Below are 17,777 nucleotides of genomic sequence, written 5' to 3' on the forward strand. Positions count from 1 at the left end.
TCGAGGAGAAAAATAAGCTAGAATTGCAGCATTGTTACTTAATCCAGGAAACTCTTGTCAGTAAAATCAACTAGAGGAACTAGCCCCGCATGATCACACAGCAAAAGCTACCAGTCTTTTACTGGAATTCACAACTGCCTGCATCCTTGGCCATAATGAGTCTTAATTAGCAGTGAATACTGCCTGACACAGGCAATTCCTGCTTCTTTCCCTGCCTCTAATGCCCTCACTATAGCCAGCCCTTCGCTCACTCGTTATCCCAAGTGCCACAATTTCAGAAAGAAGGGTCAAACAGATTTTTCCATTAAACTTTGTTCTCATTTAATACCTACTCTCATATCACATTGCCTCTCTGATCAGTCAGTTCAGACCTGCAGACAAGGAACAGGCTGTCCTATTGCCCTATTAAAAAACACCTTTGGATTTAAGAAACCTAATGAGCCAGAACCACTCATGCATAGTTTACCAGCAATTGTGACTGGTGTTAAATATAGACAGGTAATGTTTACTGATCATACTGTTTGAAGTGTAGAGTAGCGTTTAGATGGAATATAAGTCTCTACAAAATACCTCCACCATTTATCCATCTTCTTTATTTGTCCAGAAGCTCACTTGTTTAGAAAAGCCTGTGTTGACGTGGCATGTCTTCTCTAACTTCATCATCTTTTCATATTCTTGGAGTCAACTGGGTCTACCTCCCCCTCTGTAAACATGAACATTTCCAGATGAGCAGAATGGACCACAACTGTCAGCCTTGAAAGAGAAGGAGACCACTCATATCAAGTGTTTGCCTCTGAAAACCCTTCTCCTTTGCATCCTACTCTTTCTAGTGTGTGCAAGGCCTCATGTCATCACAAACTTCCTCAGGTGGGAAGGGTTCAGTATCTACTTGCTTTACTGTAGAGGTCAGAAAGCTGCTTGATCCAGAAGTGGCTCAGTACGGAGAAAGGAGTTCTTCCTGAACAACTTCAGCCTGAACTGCCCATCACATCACAGTGACAGTCACACAGAAGCCTACAAAAACAAACCTCAAAGGAAGTAAGCTGTAAGTTCAGGTGGCTGAAAAGGAAGAACAAGGGACTGCGAGAACTATTTTGTCTCTGTAGCCAAATCCAGCCTAAGAAACACCAGTGCATCGTGAGACTGAGAAACAGGAAGAAAAAAAATGACACCGTTTTCACTTTACATCAACCAGAAAACTTTTTTTTTTTTTTTTTTTTTTTTCTTTTTTCCCCACCAGATCTCTCAGAAGCGCCTTCTTCTGGCAAGGCATGGTAGGAGCAGTTCTACTATTTCCCCCACATCACCACCAACACAGGGCTCCTTATAATCAGGCAGACCTTTAGTCTCAGTCAGATTCTATTTACCTCTTAGGTGAGAATATCGGAATTGAGTAAAACAGCATTTGTGAAAGCAACCAAACTAAGGCTGGGAAGCAGAGTCTCTTCTTGACCAGCATGTAACCTTCATTCATTTTCTTCCTTGAGAAAGGGTTAATATTTCATTTTTAGGCAACACATTTTGCCTGATGTCTGCAGTAGCCAAACAGGGAAACACAGTGTTCATTTGCAAGAGCAAATTTTTTATTACTTTGGGAAACCAGGGGATTTTCCTTGCTTTATACTACAAGTTAGAATTCAGGACAAGGAGGAAGGACAGCAGGAAGCTGCCAGCGCTACCCTCCAGGATCATTACAGTTTGCATTGCTAACACACTTACCTAATCCTGTCATTGAAAAGCAAGAAGGCTCATTTTCCTATAAATACTTTCCACTTTGTCAGTCTTCATATACATTAGCTCTGCTTCCTCAGGATGTACAGCACTGTCATAACTCATCTGAGCCTTCTTTCCTGCAACAAAACAGATCCGAGTGACATTTCCCTCTCACCTGACTGCCGGAGGCTACCTGTAATGTCAGGGCATCTCCCCACTCTTAGGCCTTGCCCAGCCTGTGACTAACAGCTACAGTGCAGGGGGCTGCTCTGGGAAAAAAAAATGTGCAGGTTTGGCTGTGCTGATGCTCGCTAGACCTGTTCCTGAGGTCAGGGAGAGAGGACTTGAGGAGTATGGGCACAGCACCTGGTGCTTGAGATGAGCAGCAGCCTCAAAGCCTCATGTGCATTCATACCCTTTCTACCTACCTCCCTACTTTGTTTCTCCTGCTCCCACCATGGGCTTGCAGAGCTCTGCAGTTTGCCTGCACTCCTCCTAGTCCAGCTCCTGCCCTTGTTCACAGTCTTATTGGTTGCAAAGTCCAAGTTGATTTTCCTGGAAGTGGCACCTGTGGCTAGATCCACTAGCGCAACCAGAGATTTGTTTCTTGTCATTGTTTTCATTTTTGCTTTGTCAGGTCTGCATCTCAGCACTGTTCTCTTACCATCTTCTTCTTATCATCATAACACAGAAGTCTTCAATCAGTTAGCCCAGCTGGAATAAACACTCCTGCATGCTCACGTGCCCTCTCTGATGAGTGTGACAGATCAGACTCGGTTTCCATCAATTCCTACCTTTATTATTCATCGTTGCACTGGAAAAGGCCCTTCATTAGAAGCTCTTAAAAGAGCACTCTCCTAACACAAATCCTTACATGTGGCCTTTGTAGCGACAAACTGCCTTCCTTTTCCTCCCTCTCCCCTTCCTTAGTTTACCACTAACCCGGGGATTTGCTGAGGGGACATCCATCCCCTTGTGCTGAAAAACAAAATAGTTTTCAACTGTACTTCCATACCCACAGCTGAAAGAATTTGCACCTCTTTTTAACTGCCAGAAATGTCAGTCTGAGACATCTGAAGTCCATTTGCAATCATTAGATCATTTATAATCATCCGTTTTATTTGATTTCTTGCCAACAGAGGAAGCCTGAGTAACCAGCACAAATTTGCAGCCAGATGTTTTGATAAGTAAATCTGACTGAGTGAGCTGACTCTCACCTTGTGCTTGCTGATAGGATCACCATTTCTGAGAACATGTCCCTTGTCAGTGAAATGGGGACTTAAAGAGCTCTGTCAGAAACAAGAGACATCGTATCAGAGGTCCAAGTCACCTCCTGCGCCTGCCTCTTCCTTCAGTCTATAGGCATCTGGAGTACCAAAGAAAGGGAGCGAATCAACTACCTTTGTGCTGGCGTCTCAAGTAGAGGAGCATCAGTTCATACAGTTGTAATATTTCCCTGCAGGTGGCACATTCCCCTCAAGGACTATGCTGCAGTTCAGTGCACACAAAGCTCTGTAGGTCCCTGGGCCCTGCGAGGGCCCCAAGCCCCCTTGGCTGTAACCTCACGGATGCACAAAGCCACGGTGCTATCACCAGCACTGCAGGTGGCACAGCAGCTGCATGCAGTTGATGCCAACACAAGGTCCCTGTGTAGGGGAAACTTTCCCATTTGGGAATACTCCTGTCCTTGTGGGGACCCACTCTCCATGGGCACAGCTCCAGACTCAGCTCAAGGACATGCAGTGCCCAAGAAGGCTGGCTCATACCAGGGAAATATTGTACCAAGCTCCCATGCTGGGGATGCATGATGCCAGAAGAGGAGCCAAACCTCATATTAGGGCACAAAGCAGGCTCAGAGGACAAAGCAGGTCTGGGGGACATCAACAAGCCAAATATCTGTTGGAGGGACAGAACAGCCGGGCATACATTTCAGCCGGTTCCTATACACTGATGACATGTTCCTCCTCCTAGTGATAGAGGAGCATACGAGCAGAAGTGCTGTGCTGGAGCTCTCTCTCACCTGGAGGGGCAAGCAGAGAATGGGAACCTCAAGGGCAGCCTTGGCTGCAGTGCAATCACCAGTGGAGTTCAGCATCCTTAAGGCACCAAACAGGGCACATAGCAAGATCAAAGCTCACGTCCCTGGGCCTCAGAACAGCAGAGGCAGGCCTTCACAAAGAGATCCTTATGAAATTAGTTTACCAGAAAACAGAAGCCCAAATACAGTAATGAATTAAAAAGACTGACATGTCTACTTAATAAGAAAAAATGCGTGTCCCCACAGGCACACAGGTGCAGGCACGCTGCCACACGCTGTGGTTTCACCCGGCAGGCAGCTGAGCAGCACCCGGCCGTTCGCTCACTCCGCCCCTGCCCCCAGTGTGCCATGGGGGAGAGAGCTGTAAACAGACTCGAGGGGAGATACAAACAGAAAAGGGCAGAATTGGAAAGCCGTTACAGAAAGTCAGAGGATAACTGTAGTGCATGCATCTCCACACACAGTCTCAGCCTTTTCACACACGTTCGGAGAAGCAAAGCTGAGTAAGCTGGCTCCCACCCTGCGCTTGCTGGCAGGATCTCCACTTCTGAGGACACGTCCGTTGGCAGAGGGAAGAGCACACACGTGAAAGAGCTCCGTCTGACACAAGAGACATCGGGCCAAGGGTCTGAGCCACCTCCTGCACTTGTCTGTAACCGCAGTCTGTAAGGACCCGCAGGGGCTGAGGTCAGGATTCCCATCCCTGATGTATGTTCCGATGGAAGGTGCGGAGCAGCCGTCCCTGGGGTTTCAGTGAAAGTCCGGGAACGGGCTGTCCTGCCCCATCAGCTCCGTGCCACCGCAGTGTGCCGCTGCCAGGAGGAATGGCGGCCTCCTGGCTGGCAGCGCTGCTCCCTCCCGCGCAGGCCGGGCCTTCCCGCAGGGGCCTCTCAGCTGGGCCCGGAGCCGTGCTGCAGTGCCGCCTGGTGCTGCTGGCAGAGCTGTATGCCCGGCCCTGCCGAGCCCTGCTGCCTCCTGGGCCGCTGCTGCCTCCTGGGCCCCGCTGCGACCCGCTGGGAGGCCGTGCTGGTGCTCTCGTGAGAGCAGGGCAGGGCCGGAGCTCTGCACCACGAGCACAGCGAGCCGGGAGCGACGCCCGGGTGCTGTCGGCATCTCCGTCCTGCATGTTGCATCCCCACACCCTCAGCAGGAGCCTGGCCCTGCAGCCGTGATCCCAGGAGCCCCCGGTGCCCACCGAGCAGTGCTACCACGCTGTGACCCTGCAGTGGGGCCAGGCGCTGCCCCACGTCCCAGCCCTGTGGACAGGCAGGGTTTCGCTTTTGAAAGCGCCCGCACACCCATCGCACACTTCCTCCTTCCCCAGCACCGGGCTGCACGCGGGGACACGGGCAGGGACAGCTCAGCCTGCAGCCTTCCTTCCACTGCAGAGTTGGGGTTTCTGTGCTGTCCTCGCAGCAGCCGCACAGCCCTGGGACTGCAGCAATCTGAGGCTGTCCCTGTGTCTGCTCCTGCAGCGGCGATAGCAAAGCGGGGCAGCAAGACCTCTTCCTGCATGCTGCAGGCTCAAATAGAAGAGCGTCATCTTATGCACTGCATTGCTTCTGTGCAGGTGGCACGGCAGCTGTGTGAGGTCGGTGCTCACAATGGGTTCCTGCATGGAGAAAACATCCCCTCCTGCCTGTGCTGCGGGGAGGATGTTGGGTCCACTTGTACCCAGATGCAGGCAGTGCTGTGTCCCAACAGCTGATGCAAGGGCCCCGCTGCCAGCATGGGACCTTATTCACCCCCACTGCTGCCTGAGGAACCACAAAGGCAGCTCTAGGGCCGCACTATAATGTGGTACGCACTAGAGTGCAGAGGGAGTCCCTTTTTGGAGTTGGTCCTCTCCCAGTAGGGACCCTCTCTGCATGGGCACAGCCAGAGCCCCAGCCCATGCTCAGAGACATGAGAACCCAGGCAGGTGGACTCCCCTTGGTGACACACAGGCAGTGAGCCCCGTGGTGGGGCTGCGTGACACCAGAAGCGGAGACAAGCCTCATATTTGGGCACGAAGCAGGTTATTGGAGGCTGGGACCCGGCAGGCGGCTGATAACCCTGCTGATAACGGCTCCCACCGCACCTCGCCATCCCCATTGGCTCCTGCCAGCAGGGGCTGCTGCCTATATCTCCCCCTCCCCATCCTGAGCTGCAGGCTGTGCACGTGGGGCATGATGATGCCTGCCGGGGTGCTGGGGTTGCTATTCTGCGTGCAGCTCTGCATGGGTGAGTTGTGGGGCAGTGGGGTGGCCGTGGGATGAGAGGGAAGCAGAGGGGCAGGGTTGCAGCCATGGGACGGGCAATCCCAGGCTCAGCCACCTCCCCGGGGTGCCCACAGGCAGCGAGGAGCTGCGGCTGGTGGATGGCGGTGGGCGCTGTGCCGGTCGGGTGGAGGTGAAGCACGAGGGTGAATGGGGCTCCGTCTGCAGCTACGACATACACTGGGACACGCAAGAAGCTGGCGTCGTGTGCCGGCAGCTGGACTGCGGCAGAGTAGCCCATACGTCCCCAAATGCCCCATTTGGGCAAGGCAAGGGACGCATCTGGCTGCAACCATACTATTGTGACGGCACTGAGTCCACCCTGCAGGACTGCTCTCACTACGGCTGGGGCAAACACTTCTGTGGCCATGAGTGGGATGTTGGGGTGATCTGCTCAGGTGAGTTGATGTATCTGGGAAGGGAACAGAGTGCCATGATCCCTTGGGTGGAGCTGAGGCCAATCCCTGATGCAGAAGCGCTGGAGCTGCGGCTGGTGGACGATGGGGGACCTTGCAAGGGGAGAGTGGAGGTGAAGCTGCGGGGACGCTGGGGAACGGTGTATGACGATGCCTGGAACATGGATGATGCTGAGGTGGTGTGCCAGCAGCTGGGCTGTGGCTCGGCTACTCACACCAAGTTTACCTCACAATTATTACAAGATTACAGTGCCCTGATGTTGGTCTTTATCAACTGCAATGGAAACGAGAAGGCCATCTGGGACTGTAAGATACAGCGTTGGGGTCCCTACACTATTCCCGTTCTTCATAATGCATCTGTGGTCTGCCAAGGTGAGAGCTGGGGACATGCAGCACAGTGGGGAACACATCGCCCACATCCCCCAGCCCAGCAGCCCACCTCTCCTGACAGGGTTCTCCCGGCTGGCTGGAGGGGACAGTGAGTGCTCAGGGAGGCTGGAGGTGCGGCAGGGCCGGGCCTGGGTCAGCGTCTGTCACGGCCACGTGGACCTCATCGCCGCCCAGGTCGTCTGCAGAGAGCTGGGCTGCGGTACAGCACTGGCCCTACCGGAGGCTGGACATTTTGGGGCAACAGAGGAGCCATTCTGGCATGGCGCCTTTGAGTGCAACGGCACCGAGCCCCTCCTCTCCGTTTGCACTCAGAGGCTTCCCGACATCCAGAACTGCACCCAACCCGCTGCCATCATCTGCTCCCGTAAGTGCAGGGGTTGTGGATCTGTATCAGCACCACGCAGTGCGGTGTACGTGGGGGGGTCCCTTGCTCCACCAAACTCTGTACCCTCTCTCTGCTACAGCCTACACTGGGTTCCGGCTGGTGAATGGAGATTCAGATTGCACTGGGCAAGTGGAGGTGGAGGCACAAGGGGTGTGGGGGCCCCTGTGTGCCACCGCCTGGGACCTGCCTGACGCCCATGTCCTCTGCCACCACCTGGGCTGTGGCTCTGCCATATCCCTGCCCCCCCCGGGCCATTTTGGGACAGGGATGGGGACACTGTGACGTGATGCTCTCAGGTGCAGTGGGAATGAGCGGCACCCGGGTGAGTGCCCTGTGGAGGTGCTGGGGCAGCCCGCCTGCCCAACTGGGCACACCGCTGCCGTCAACTGCTCAGGTGAGTGTGGGGACCAAGGGGAGCTCCAGCAGGTGGGGAGCAATGCCTGTTCCCACTGCACAGCCAGGCTGTTGCAGGTGTCACCAAGCCCCTGAGGCTCCACGGTGGGGAAAGCCGTTGCGACGGACGGCTGGAGGTGGCCGTGCGCCCCGGTGTCTGGGCCCGTGTGTCTGTGGGGCTGTGGGACAACGGCACTGCCACCGTGGCGTGCCGGCAGCTGGGCTGCGGTGTGCCTGAGAAAATCTATGCTGCGCCGGACAACGGCTTGGGCCCCATGGAGCTGCAGGAGCTGCGCTGTGTTGGCACCGAGGAGCTCCTGGCACAGTGTAACACCTCGGGAATGGCCAGCGAGCCCAGCAAGATTCCTGAGGAGTTGGTCATCGCCTGTTCAGGTGGGTGCACAAGGAAGGGCCATGAGCAAAACAGTGCCATCCCCATCCCCAGCCCAACACTCTCCCACACAGGCAGCCGGCAAATGAGGCTGGTGGGCGGCCCCGGGCGCTGTGCTGGCAGGGTGGAGGTGTACAGCGAGGGCATCTGGGGCACCGTCTGCCAGGACACCTGGACCCTGCAGGATGCCACCGTCGTCTGTCGCCAGTTGGGCTGCGGATGGGCCCTGAAGGCACCTGGCTCCGATCGCTTTGGGCCTGGCACTGGGACGCTGTGGCCGGGTGCTGGAGGCTGCTCTGGGACAGAGGATGCTCTCTGGCACTGCCCGGCCCCAGTGCAGCATGGGTGCCAGCTTGGCGGTGGTGCGGGCACTGTGTGCTCAGGTGAGTGCCACCATGCCTCTGGATGGGAGCAGCACCACTGCCCTCGGGGTGCAGTGATCCCCTGACCTCCTTGCAGGGCTGCTGGACCTGCGGCTGACAGGAGAAAGCAGCAGATGCCGTGGGGGCCTGGAGGTGCTGCATGAGGGGATCTGGGGTCCTGTTTGCGCCAATGGCACCAGCCCTGCAACGGCCTCTGCTGTCTGCCGTCATCTGGGATGTGGCACTGGGGGGAGGCTGGAAGAACCCTTCCCTGCAGAGGGCTCAGAGCCGGCCTGGCTGAGCTGGGTGAGCTGTGAGGAGGGGGCCCGCTCATTCTGGCGCTGCCCCTCAGCACCCTGGCAGCTGCAGGAATGTGACACCACTGGGATCACCCACATCGTGTGTGATGAGGACACCAGGGACGGCAGTGAGGCCACCAGCCCAGCCCCAGGTAGCAGCCACCGGGACAGACACACCTCAACAAATGGCTTTGTCCATACTCGCTGTCCTCTAACTGCTGCCATGAGATCCCCATGGGGCCTCACGCTTCCTACCACTGCCCCACAGCTCTCACACACAGCGCTGTCCCGATGACTGCAGCTGCAGCACCCAGGAGTGTGTCAGCACTCACGGTGCTGTGCGTGGTCCTGGGGACGCTGCTGTGCCTGGCCCTGGCTGCCCTGGCTGTTCTGGCACACCGCACATGGGCCCAGTGCCAAGGTGGGCAGCACTCTGGGGGTTCCACAATGCGGGGCAGAACCATGGACACCACGGGCACTGGTGCCATGCATGCTGCCTTGCAGAACCCAGCAAGGATGCTGCCTCTGAGGTTGTGTATGAGGAGCTGGACTACAGCCTGATGCCTGATTACCAGGAAGTTCCCAGCCACACAGGTGGGAGCAGGAGGGTCATCAGTGCCTGGGGCTGTCCCCATCCACTGTCATGTCCCCAACACATCTCTTCCCCTCCAGGCTCCCTGTCCCAGGGCTCAGGGAGAAAACTGTCAGATCACAGTGGGGACGGTGTAGATGAGAGCGACCTCCAGGTGTCCCCAGGTAGGAGCACAGGCACAAGATGCACCGTGAGGACAGAAAGGCACTGGGTAACCTTCTGAGGAGATGCAGCCAAACAACTTTGATGGGGAGGTGAGAGCATGAAGCCCCTCCTGGCTGTGTCCTCACCACTTGCTTGTCTGTGTCTGTCACAGATCACCCTGCCCAGCCCCAGCACAGCCCCTCACATGGCTACGACGATGCTATGGCTGTGCCGGAGCATTCCCCCACTCCTCACCCCGGGAAGCCCCCGCACAGCCCCCCGAGGACACAGGATATGACGACGTTGGTGTCAGCACCCTGGGCACATCGCTGTGAGCAGGTCATGAGGACATGGCTGGAACAGGGACCTCTGTCCCCAAGAAGGGGCAGCCCTGGCCTTGGCAGCGTCACCTCTCCCTGCCTGCTGCACAGAACAGCAGCAATCTGCTCCATTCTCCTTCCTGAAACTGAGACACAACAGCAAATTGACTTTTAAAAATAATTTTCTATAACTCTTTCCTAATGAGTATCTCTACTTTATTAAAAAGCCAAATCTCCGCAGAAAGTCACTTCCAGCCTTGGCTTCTGTACCTGAGTCTGTCAGTCTTCCCTCGGGGCTCTGGGGCAAAGACAGATTTCAGAGAGCGCCCGTTTGGCTCTGGGCACGGGGGTAAACACAAGAAGAGTGTGAAAGCTGACAGAGATGAGGTGGGATGGCTCCCATGACTGCTGCGCTGCAGTGGAAGGACAACAAGGACCCCGGGTCCCCACAGGCACACAGGTGCAGGCACGCTGCCACACGCTGTGGTTTCACCCGGCAGGCAGCTGAGCAGCACCCGGCCTTTCGCTCACTCCGCCCCTGCCCCCAGTGTGCCATGGGGGAGAGAGCTGTAAACAGACTCGAGGGGAGATACAAACAGAAAAGGGCAGAATTGGAAAGCCGTTACAGAAAGTCAGATGATAACTGTAGTGCATGCATCTCCACACACAGTCTCAGCCTTTTCACACACGTTCGGAGAAGCAAAGCTGAGTAAGCTGGCTCCCACCCTGCGCTTGCTGGCAGGATCTCCACTTCTGAGGACACGTCCGTTGGCAGAGGGAAGAGCACACACGTGAAAGAGCTCCCTCTGACACAAGAGACATCGGGCCAGGGGTCTGAGCCACCTCCTGCACTTGTCTGTTACCGCAGTCTGTAAGGACCCGCAGGGGCTGAGGTCAGGATTCCCATCCCTGATGTATGTTCCGATGGAAGGTGCGGAGCAGCCGTCCCTGGGGTTTCAGTGAAAGTCCGGGAACGGGCTGTCCTGCCCCATCAGCTCCGTGCCACCGCAGTGTGCCGCTGCCAGGAGGAATGGCGGCCTCCTGGCTGGCAGCGCTGGTCCCTCCCACGCAGGCCGGGCCTTCCTGCTGGGGCCTCTCAGCTGGGCCCGGAGCCGTGCTGCAGTGCCGGCTGGTACTGCTGGCAGAGCTGTATGCCCCGCCCTGCTGAGCCCTGCTGCCTCCTGGGCCTCTGCTGCCTCCTGGGCCCCGCTGCGACCCGCTGGGAGGCCGTGCTGGTGCTCTCGTGAGAGCAGGGCAGGGCCGGAGCTCTGCGCCACGAGCACAGCGAGCCGGGAGCGACGCCCGGGTGCTGCCGGCATCTCCGTCCTGCACGTTGCATCCCCACACCCTCAGCAGGAGCCCGGCCCTGCAGCCGTGTTCCCAGGAGCCCCCGGTGCCCACCGAGCCGTGCCACCACGCTGTGACCCTGCAGCGGGGCCGGGCGCTGCCCCACGTCCCAGTCCTGTGGACAGGCAGGGTTTCGCTTTTGAAAGCGCCCGCACACCCATCGCACACTTCCTCCTTCCCCAGCACCGGGCTGCATGCGGGGACACGGGCAGGGACAGCTCAGCCTGCAGCCTTCCTTCCACTGCAGAGTTGGGGTTTCTGTACTGTCCTCGCAGCAGCCGCACAGCCCTGGGACTGCAACAATCTGCAGCTGTCCCTGTGTCTGCTCCTGCAGCGGCGATAGCAAAGCGGGGCAGCAAGACCTCTTCCTGCATGCTGCAGGCTCAAATAGAAGAGCGTCATCTTATGCACTGCATTGCTTCTGTGCAGGTGGCACGGCAGCTGTGTGAGGTCGGTGCTCACAATGGGTTCCTGCATGGAGAAAACATCCCCTCCTGCCTGTGCTGCGGGGAGGATGTTGGGTCCACTTGTACCCAGATGCAGGCAGTGCTGTGTCCCAACAGCTGATGCAAGGGCCCCGCTGCCAGCATGGGACCTTATTCACCCCCACTGCTGCCTGAGGAACCACAAAGGCAGCTCTAGGGCCACACTATAATGTGGTACGCACTAGAGTGCAGAGGGAGTCAATTTTTGGAGTCGGTCCTGTCCCTGTGGGGACCTTCTCTGCATGGGCACAGCCAGAGCCCCAGCCCATGCTCAGAGACATGAGAACCCAGGCAGGTGGACTCCCCTTGGTGACACACAGGCAGTGAGCCCCGTGGTGGGGCTGCGTGACACCAGAAGCGGAGACAAGCCTCATATTTGGGCACGAAGCAGGTTATTGGAGGCTGGGACCCGGCAGGCGGCTGATAACCCTGCTGATAACGGCTCCCACCGCACCTCGCCATCCCCATTGGCTCCTGCCAGCAGGGGCTGCCTATATCTCCCCCTCCCCATCCTGAGCTGCAGGCTGTGCATGTGGGCCATGATGATGCCTGCCGGGGTGCTGGGGTTGCTATTCTGCGTGCAGCTCTGCATGGGTGAGTTGTGGGGCAGTGGGGTGGCTGTGGGATGAGAGGGAAGCAGAGGGGCAGGGTTGCAGCCATGGGACGGGCAACCCCAGGCTCAGCCACCTCCCCGGGGTGCCCACAGGCAGCGAGGAGCTGCGGCTGGTGGATGGCGGTGGGCGCTGTGCCGGTCGGGTGGAGGTGAAGCACGAGGGCGAATGGGGCTCCATCTGCAGCTACGACATACACTGGGACACGCGAGAAGCTCGCGTCGTGTGCCGGCAGCTGGGCTGTGGCACAGTAGCCCATACGTCCCCATATGCCCCATTTGGGCAAGGCAAGGGACGCATCTGGCTGCAACCATACTATTGTGACGGCACTGAGTCCACCCTGCAGGACTGCTCTCACTACGGCTGGGGCAAGCACTTCTGTGGCCATGAGTGGGATGTTGGGGTGATCTGCTCAGGTGAGTTGATGTATCTGGGAAGGGAACAGAGTGCCAGGATCCCTTGGGTGGAGCTGAGGCCAATCCCTGATGCAGAGGCGCTGGAGCTGCGGCTGGTGGACGATGGGGGACCTTGCAAGGGGAGAGTGGAGGTGAAGCTGCGGGGACGCTGGGGAACGGTGTATGACAATGCCTGGAACATGGATGATGCTGAGGTGGTGTGCCAGCAGCTGGGCTGCGGCTCGGCTGCTCACACCAAGTTTACCTCACAATTATTACAAGACCACAGTACCCTAATGTTGGGCTTTATCAACTGCAATGGAAACGAGAAGGCCATCTGGGACTGTAACATTAAGCATTGGGGTCCCTACAATTTTCGTCATGATTATAACGCCACTGTGATCTGCCAAGGTGAGAGCTGGGGACATGCAGCACAGTGGGGAACACATCGCCCACATCCCCCAGCCCAGCAGCCCACCTCTCCTGACAGGGTTCTCCCGGCTGGCTGGAGGGGACAGTGAGTGCTCAGGGAGGCTGGAGGTGCGGCAGGGCCGGGCCTGGGTCAGCGTCTGTCACGGCCACGTGGACCTCATGGCCGCCCAGGTCGTCTGCAGAGAGCTGGGCTGCGGTACAGCACTGGCCCTACCGGAGGCTGGACATTTTGGGGCAGCAGACGGGCCATTCTGGCATGGTGCCTTTGAGTGCAACGGCACCGAGCCCCTCCTGTCCGCTTGCACACAGAGGCCTCCTGACATCCAGAACTGCACCCAACCCGCAGCCATCATCTGCTCCCGTAAGTGCAGGGGTTGTGGATCTGTATCAGCACCACGCAGTGCGGTGTAGGTGGGGGGGTCCCTTGCTCCACCAACCCCAGTATCCTCTCTCTGCTGCAGCCTACACTGGGTTCCGGCTGGTGAATGGAGATTCAGATTGCACTGGGCAAGTGGAGGTGGAGGCACAAGGGATGTGGGGGCCCCTGTGTGCCACTGCCTGGGACCTGCCTGACGCCCATGTCCTCTGCCACCACCTGGGCTGTGGCTCTGCCATATCCCTGCCCCCCCCGGGCCATTTTGGGACAGGGATGGGGACACTGCGACGTGATGCTCTCAGGTGCAGTGGGAATGAGCGGCACCCGGGTGAGTGCCCTGTGGAAGTGCTGGGGCAGCCCGCCTGCCCAACTGGGCACACCGCTGCCGTCAACTGCTCAGGTGAGTGTGGGGACCACGGGGAGCTCCAGCAGGAGGGGAGCAATGCCTGTTCCCACTGCACAGCCAGGCTGTTGCAGGTGTCACCAAGCTCCTGAGGCTCCACGGTGGGGCAAGCCATTGTGACGGATGGCTGGAGGTGGCCGTGCGCCCCGGTGTCTGGGCCCGTGTGTCTGTGGGGCTGTGGGACAACGGCACTGCCACCGTGGCGTGCCGGCAGCTGGGCTGCGGTGTGCCTGAGAAAATCCATGCTGTGCCGGACAACGGCTCAGGCCCCATGGAGCTGCAGGAGCTGCGCTGTGTTGGCAGTGAGGAGCTCCTGGCACAGTGTAACACCTCGGGAATGGCCAGAGAGCCCAGCAAGATTCCTGAGGAATTGGTCATCGCCTGTTCAGGTGGGTGCACAAGGAAGGGCCATGAGCAAAACGGTGCCATCCCCATCCCCAGCCCAACACTCTCCCACACAGGCAGCCGGCAAATGAGGCTGATGGGCGGCCCAGGGCGCTGTGCTGGCAGGGTGGAGGTGTACAGTGAAGGCATCTGGGGCACCGTCTGCCAGGACACCTGGACCCTGCAGGATGCCACCGTCGTCTGTCGCCAGTTGAGCTGTGGATGGGCCCTGGACGCACCTGGCTCTGAGCGCTTTGGGCCTGGCACTGGGACGCTGTGGCCGGGTGCTGGAGGCTGCTCTGGGACAGAGGATGCTCTCTGGCACTGCCCGGCCCCAGTGCAGCATGGGTGCCAGCTTGGCGGTGGTGCGGGCGCTGTGTGCTCAGGTGAGTGCCAGCATGCCTCTGGATGGGAGCAGCACCACTGCCCTCGGGGTGCAGTGATCCCCTGACCTCCTTGCAGGGCTGCTGGACCTGCGGCTGACAGGAGAAAGCAGCAGATGCCGTGGGCGCCTGGAGGTGCTGCATGAGGGGATCTGGGGTCCTGTTTGCGCCAATGGCACCAGCCCTGCCACGGCCACTGCCGTCTGCCGTCATCTGGGATGTGGCACTGGGGGGAGGCTGGAAGAACTCGTCGCTGCAGTGGGCTCAGAGCCCGCCTGGCTGAGCTGGGTGAGCTGTGAGGAGGGGGCCCGCTCATTCTGGCGCTGCCCCTCAGCGCCCTGGCAGCTGCAGGAATGCGACACCACTGGGATCACCCACATCGTGTGTGATGAGGACACCAGGGACAGCAGTGAGGCCACCAGCCCAGCCCCAGGTAGCAGCCACCGGGACAGATACACCTCAACAAATGGTTTTATCCGTGCTCGCTGTCCTCTAACTGCTGCCATGAGATCCCCATGGGGCCTCACGCTTCCCATCACTGCCCCACAGCTCTCACCCACAGCGCTGTCCCCATGACTGCAGCTGCAGCACCCAGGAGTGTGTCAGCACTCACGGTGCTGTGCGTGGTCCTGGGGACGCTGCTGTGCCTGGCCCTGGCCGCCCTGGCTGTTCTGGCACACCGCACATGGGCCCAGTGCCAAGGTGGGCAGCACTCTGGGGGTTCCACAATGCGGGGCAGAACCATGGACACCACGGGCACTGGTGCCATGCATGCTGCCTTGCAGAACCCAGCAAGGATGCTGCCTCTGAGGTTGTGTATGAGGAGCTGGACTACAGCCTGATGCCTGATTACCAGGAAGTGCCCAGCCACACAGGTGGGAGCAGGAGGGTCATCAGTGCCTGTGGCTGTCCCCATCCACTGTCATGTCCCCTACAACTCTCTTCCCCTCCAGGCTCCCTGTCCCAGGGCTCAGGGAGAAAACTGTCAGATCACAGTGGGGACGGTGTAGATGAGAGCGACCTCCAGGTGTCCCCAGGTAGGAGCACAGGCACAAGGTGCACTGTGAGGACAGAAAGGCACTGGGTAACCTTCTGAGGAGATGCAGCCAAACAACTTTGATGGGGAGGTGAGAGCATGAAGCCCCTCCTGGCTGTGTCCTCACCACTTGCTTGTCTGTGTCTGTCACAGATTACCCTGCCCAGCCCCAGCACAGCCCCTCACATGGCTACGACGATGCTATGGCTGTGCCGGAGCATTCCCCCACTCCTCACCCCGGGGAAGCCCCCGCACAGCCCCCCGTGGACACAGGATATGACGACGTTGGTGTCAGCACCCTGGGCACATCGCTGTGAGCAGGTCATGAGGACATGGCTGGAACAGGGACCTCTGTCCCCAAGAAGGGGCAGCCCTGGCCTTGGCAGCATCACCTTTCCCTGCCTGCTGCACAGAACAGCAGCAATCTGCTCCATTCTCCTTCCTGAAACTGAGACACAACAGCAAATTGACTTTTAAAAATAATTTTCTGTAACTCTTTCCTAATGAGTATCTCTTCTTTATTAAAAAGCCAAATCTCCGCAGAAAGTCACTTCCAGCCTTGGCTTCTGTACCTGAGTCTGTCAGTCGTCCCTCGGGGCTCTGGGGCAAAGACAGATTTCAGAGACCGCCCTTTTGGCTCTGGGCACGGGGGTAAGTGTGAAAAGTGTAAGAAGAGTGTAAAAGCTGACAGAGATGAGGTGGGATGGCTCCCATGACTGCTGCGCTGCAGTGGAAGGACAACAAGGACCACGGGTCCCCACAGGCACACAGGTGCAGGCACGCTGCCACACGCTGTGGTTTCACCCGGCAGGCAGCTGAGCAGCACCCGGCCGTTCGCTCACTCCGCCCCTGCCCCCAGTGTGCCATGGGGGAGAGAGCTGTAAACAGACTCGAGGGGAGATACAAACAGAAAAGGGCAGAAAGCAGTTACAGAAAGTCAGAGGATAACTGTAGTGTATGTATCTCTACACACATTTGCAGTCTTTCCACACTGTACAGTTAACAAATGTGTATTTAGCAGAGTGGCATAGTTGGGATGGTGTTTTACAGGTTTTACAGTTAGATAGATTATCGTGATGGAAACAGACAAGCAAAAGAAAGGAAATGCTCACTCATGTGCTAAGCTTGCAGTAGAAAACGCCAAAGAGAGGGATCTCCAGAAACAGATCATACCCCAGTGGCAATTGTCCCTCACATGGGGTCTAGGAGAGGTGCAGCCAGGCTCCACCCCCTCTGGTCACACCGCTGAATTGCCTTCACCTGTGCTCCTGCAGCTGACTCACTGCTTGCCTCAGGTGATCAATCAGTCATTCAGGCCATGACTCAATAGTTCCCATACACTCCACCCCTTCACGGCATGATCCAGTGATTGAGTTAACTGGAGGGTGTGCCTTCCCTAATACAGAGATCCAAAACATCACGACACTTAAACAATTTCTCGTCGCGATGCATGTTGATGCAATTGAAGACGAGCAATGATCAGTGTATGGTGAAAGTTCGTGCTCTTTCATGGGCCAGTGCTCAGTGGTTTTTCTGGAGGCATGTGGTCGTGAGATGTAGGTCCATCCTATGCTCCATCGGTCCCATGTAGACCATCACTGGGTGTTGCACACGATCAACACTGGAATGCTTCAATGGCATTTCATTCCTCTGGTGATCCTAGAGGCTCAAAGATTCATGAAGAATAATACAGATGTTTCAGGGGTACCAGGAGAGGAGGATCCGCCCTCCAGGGCAAGATACAGGCCGTATTTCTATCCTGGGTCAACATTTGATGTTGTAATGGGGCATGTTCTGGCTGCCCGTTCCATACCTTTTGGGCAGATATCTGTGGCTGCACTAGTGTATCAGGCACAAAAGGAGGTGTCCTGATCTGCCATAGGGATGTGATGGCAATCCCTTTAGCAGTGAGGATCAGAGTGTTGACCATAATATCAGGAGGCCACGTACCGATTACTGGAGGGACTACCGACCTCCAGTAATCATCCCCAAGGTGCAAGTAGGCCACACCACTTCGGTCCTACCTGCACCTTCCAAGGCCATTTTATTCTATGGATGCCTGGATCTAAATTCTCAGGGGCAGGGAGCAGAAGATTATTTTAATTGCCAGTTTGGGGTCTTACCTGATTATAAATGCCCGTAATTTGGATCGTAAGCAGGGGGTGGCCCATGTTGTCTGTAGCATTTTCAGGGACTGGGTCTGCCGTCTCTAGCCCTTTCATTC

General features: G+C 57.4%; 2 protein-coding genes across 2 annotated transcripts; both read left to right on the top strand.

Annotated features, from left to right (window-relative positions):
• Nucleotides 1-5,799: 5,799 nt before the first annotated feature.
• LOC104917380 (scavenger receptor cysteine-rich type 1 protein M130-like) lies at nucleotides 5,800-9,716 on the top strand. The gene is given in 13 exon segments (XM_085223835.1): nucleotides 5,800-5,974; nucleotides 6,087-6,407; nucleotides 6,483-6,797; nucleotides 6,877-7,179; nucleotides 7,280-7,594; nucleotides 7,672-7,986; nucleotides 8,059-8,367; nucleotides 8,444-8,797; nucleotides 8,914-9,066; nucleotides 9,150-9,239; nucleotides 9,318-9,401; nucleotides 9,554-9,640; nucleotides 9,643-9,716. Coding segments are annotated over 13 exon segments (2,775 nt in total). The 5' UTR covers nucleotides 5,800-5,919.
• Nucleotides 9,717-12,060: 2,344 nt separating this feature from the next.
• Nucleotides 12,061-16,088, top strand: LOC146544254 (scavenger receptor cysteine-rich type 1 protein M130-like). The gene is made up of 12 exons (XM_085224486.1): nucleotides 12,061-12,127; nucleotides 12,240-12,560; nucleotides 12,636-12,950; nucleotides 13,030-13,332; nucleotides 13,433-13,747; nucleotides 13,825-14,139; nucleotides 14,212-14,520; nucleotides 14,597-14,950; nucleotides 15,067-15,219; nucleotides 15,303-15,392; nucleotides 15,471-15,554; nucleotides 15,707-16,088. The coding sequence occupies exons 1-12, from the start codon at nucleotides 12,064-12,066 to the stop codon at nucleotides 15,868-15,870; spliced, it is 2,787 nt and encodes a 928-aa protein (XP_085080612.1). The 5' UTR covers nucleotides 12,061-12,063; the 3' UTR covers nucleotides 15,871-16,088.
• The last annotated feature ends 1,689 nt before the right edge of the window (nucleotides 16,089-17,777 follow it).

This window comes from Meleagris gallopavo, chromosome 5, assembly GCF_905368555.1.
Source record: "Meleagris gallopavo chromosome 5, MGAL_WU_HG_1.1, whole genome shotgun sequence".
Lineage (NCBI taxonomy): Eukaryota > Metazoa > Chordata > Aves > Galliformes > Phasianidae > Meleagris > Meleagris gallopavo.

Excerpts from the sequence above, each read along its gene's own strand:
- LOC146544254 (XM_085224486.1), top strand. The coding sequence starts at position 12,064 with ATGTGGGCCATGATGATGCCTGCCGGGGTGCTGGGGTTGCTATTCTGC. Across the intron at positions 14,521-14,596 it reads TGCGGGCGCTGTGTGCTCAG|GGCTGCTGGACCTGCGGCTG; the intron begins GTGAGTGCCAGC and ends ACCTCCTTGCAG. Across the intron at positions 15,220-15,302 it reads CACATGGGCCCAGTGCCAAG|AACCCAGCAAGGATGCTGCC; the intron begins GTGGGCAGCACT and ends GCTGCCTTGCAG.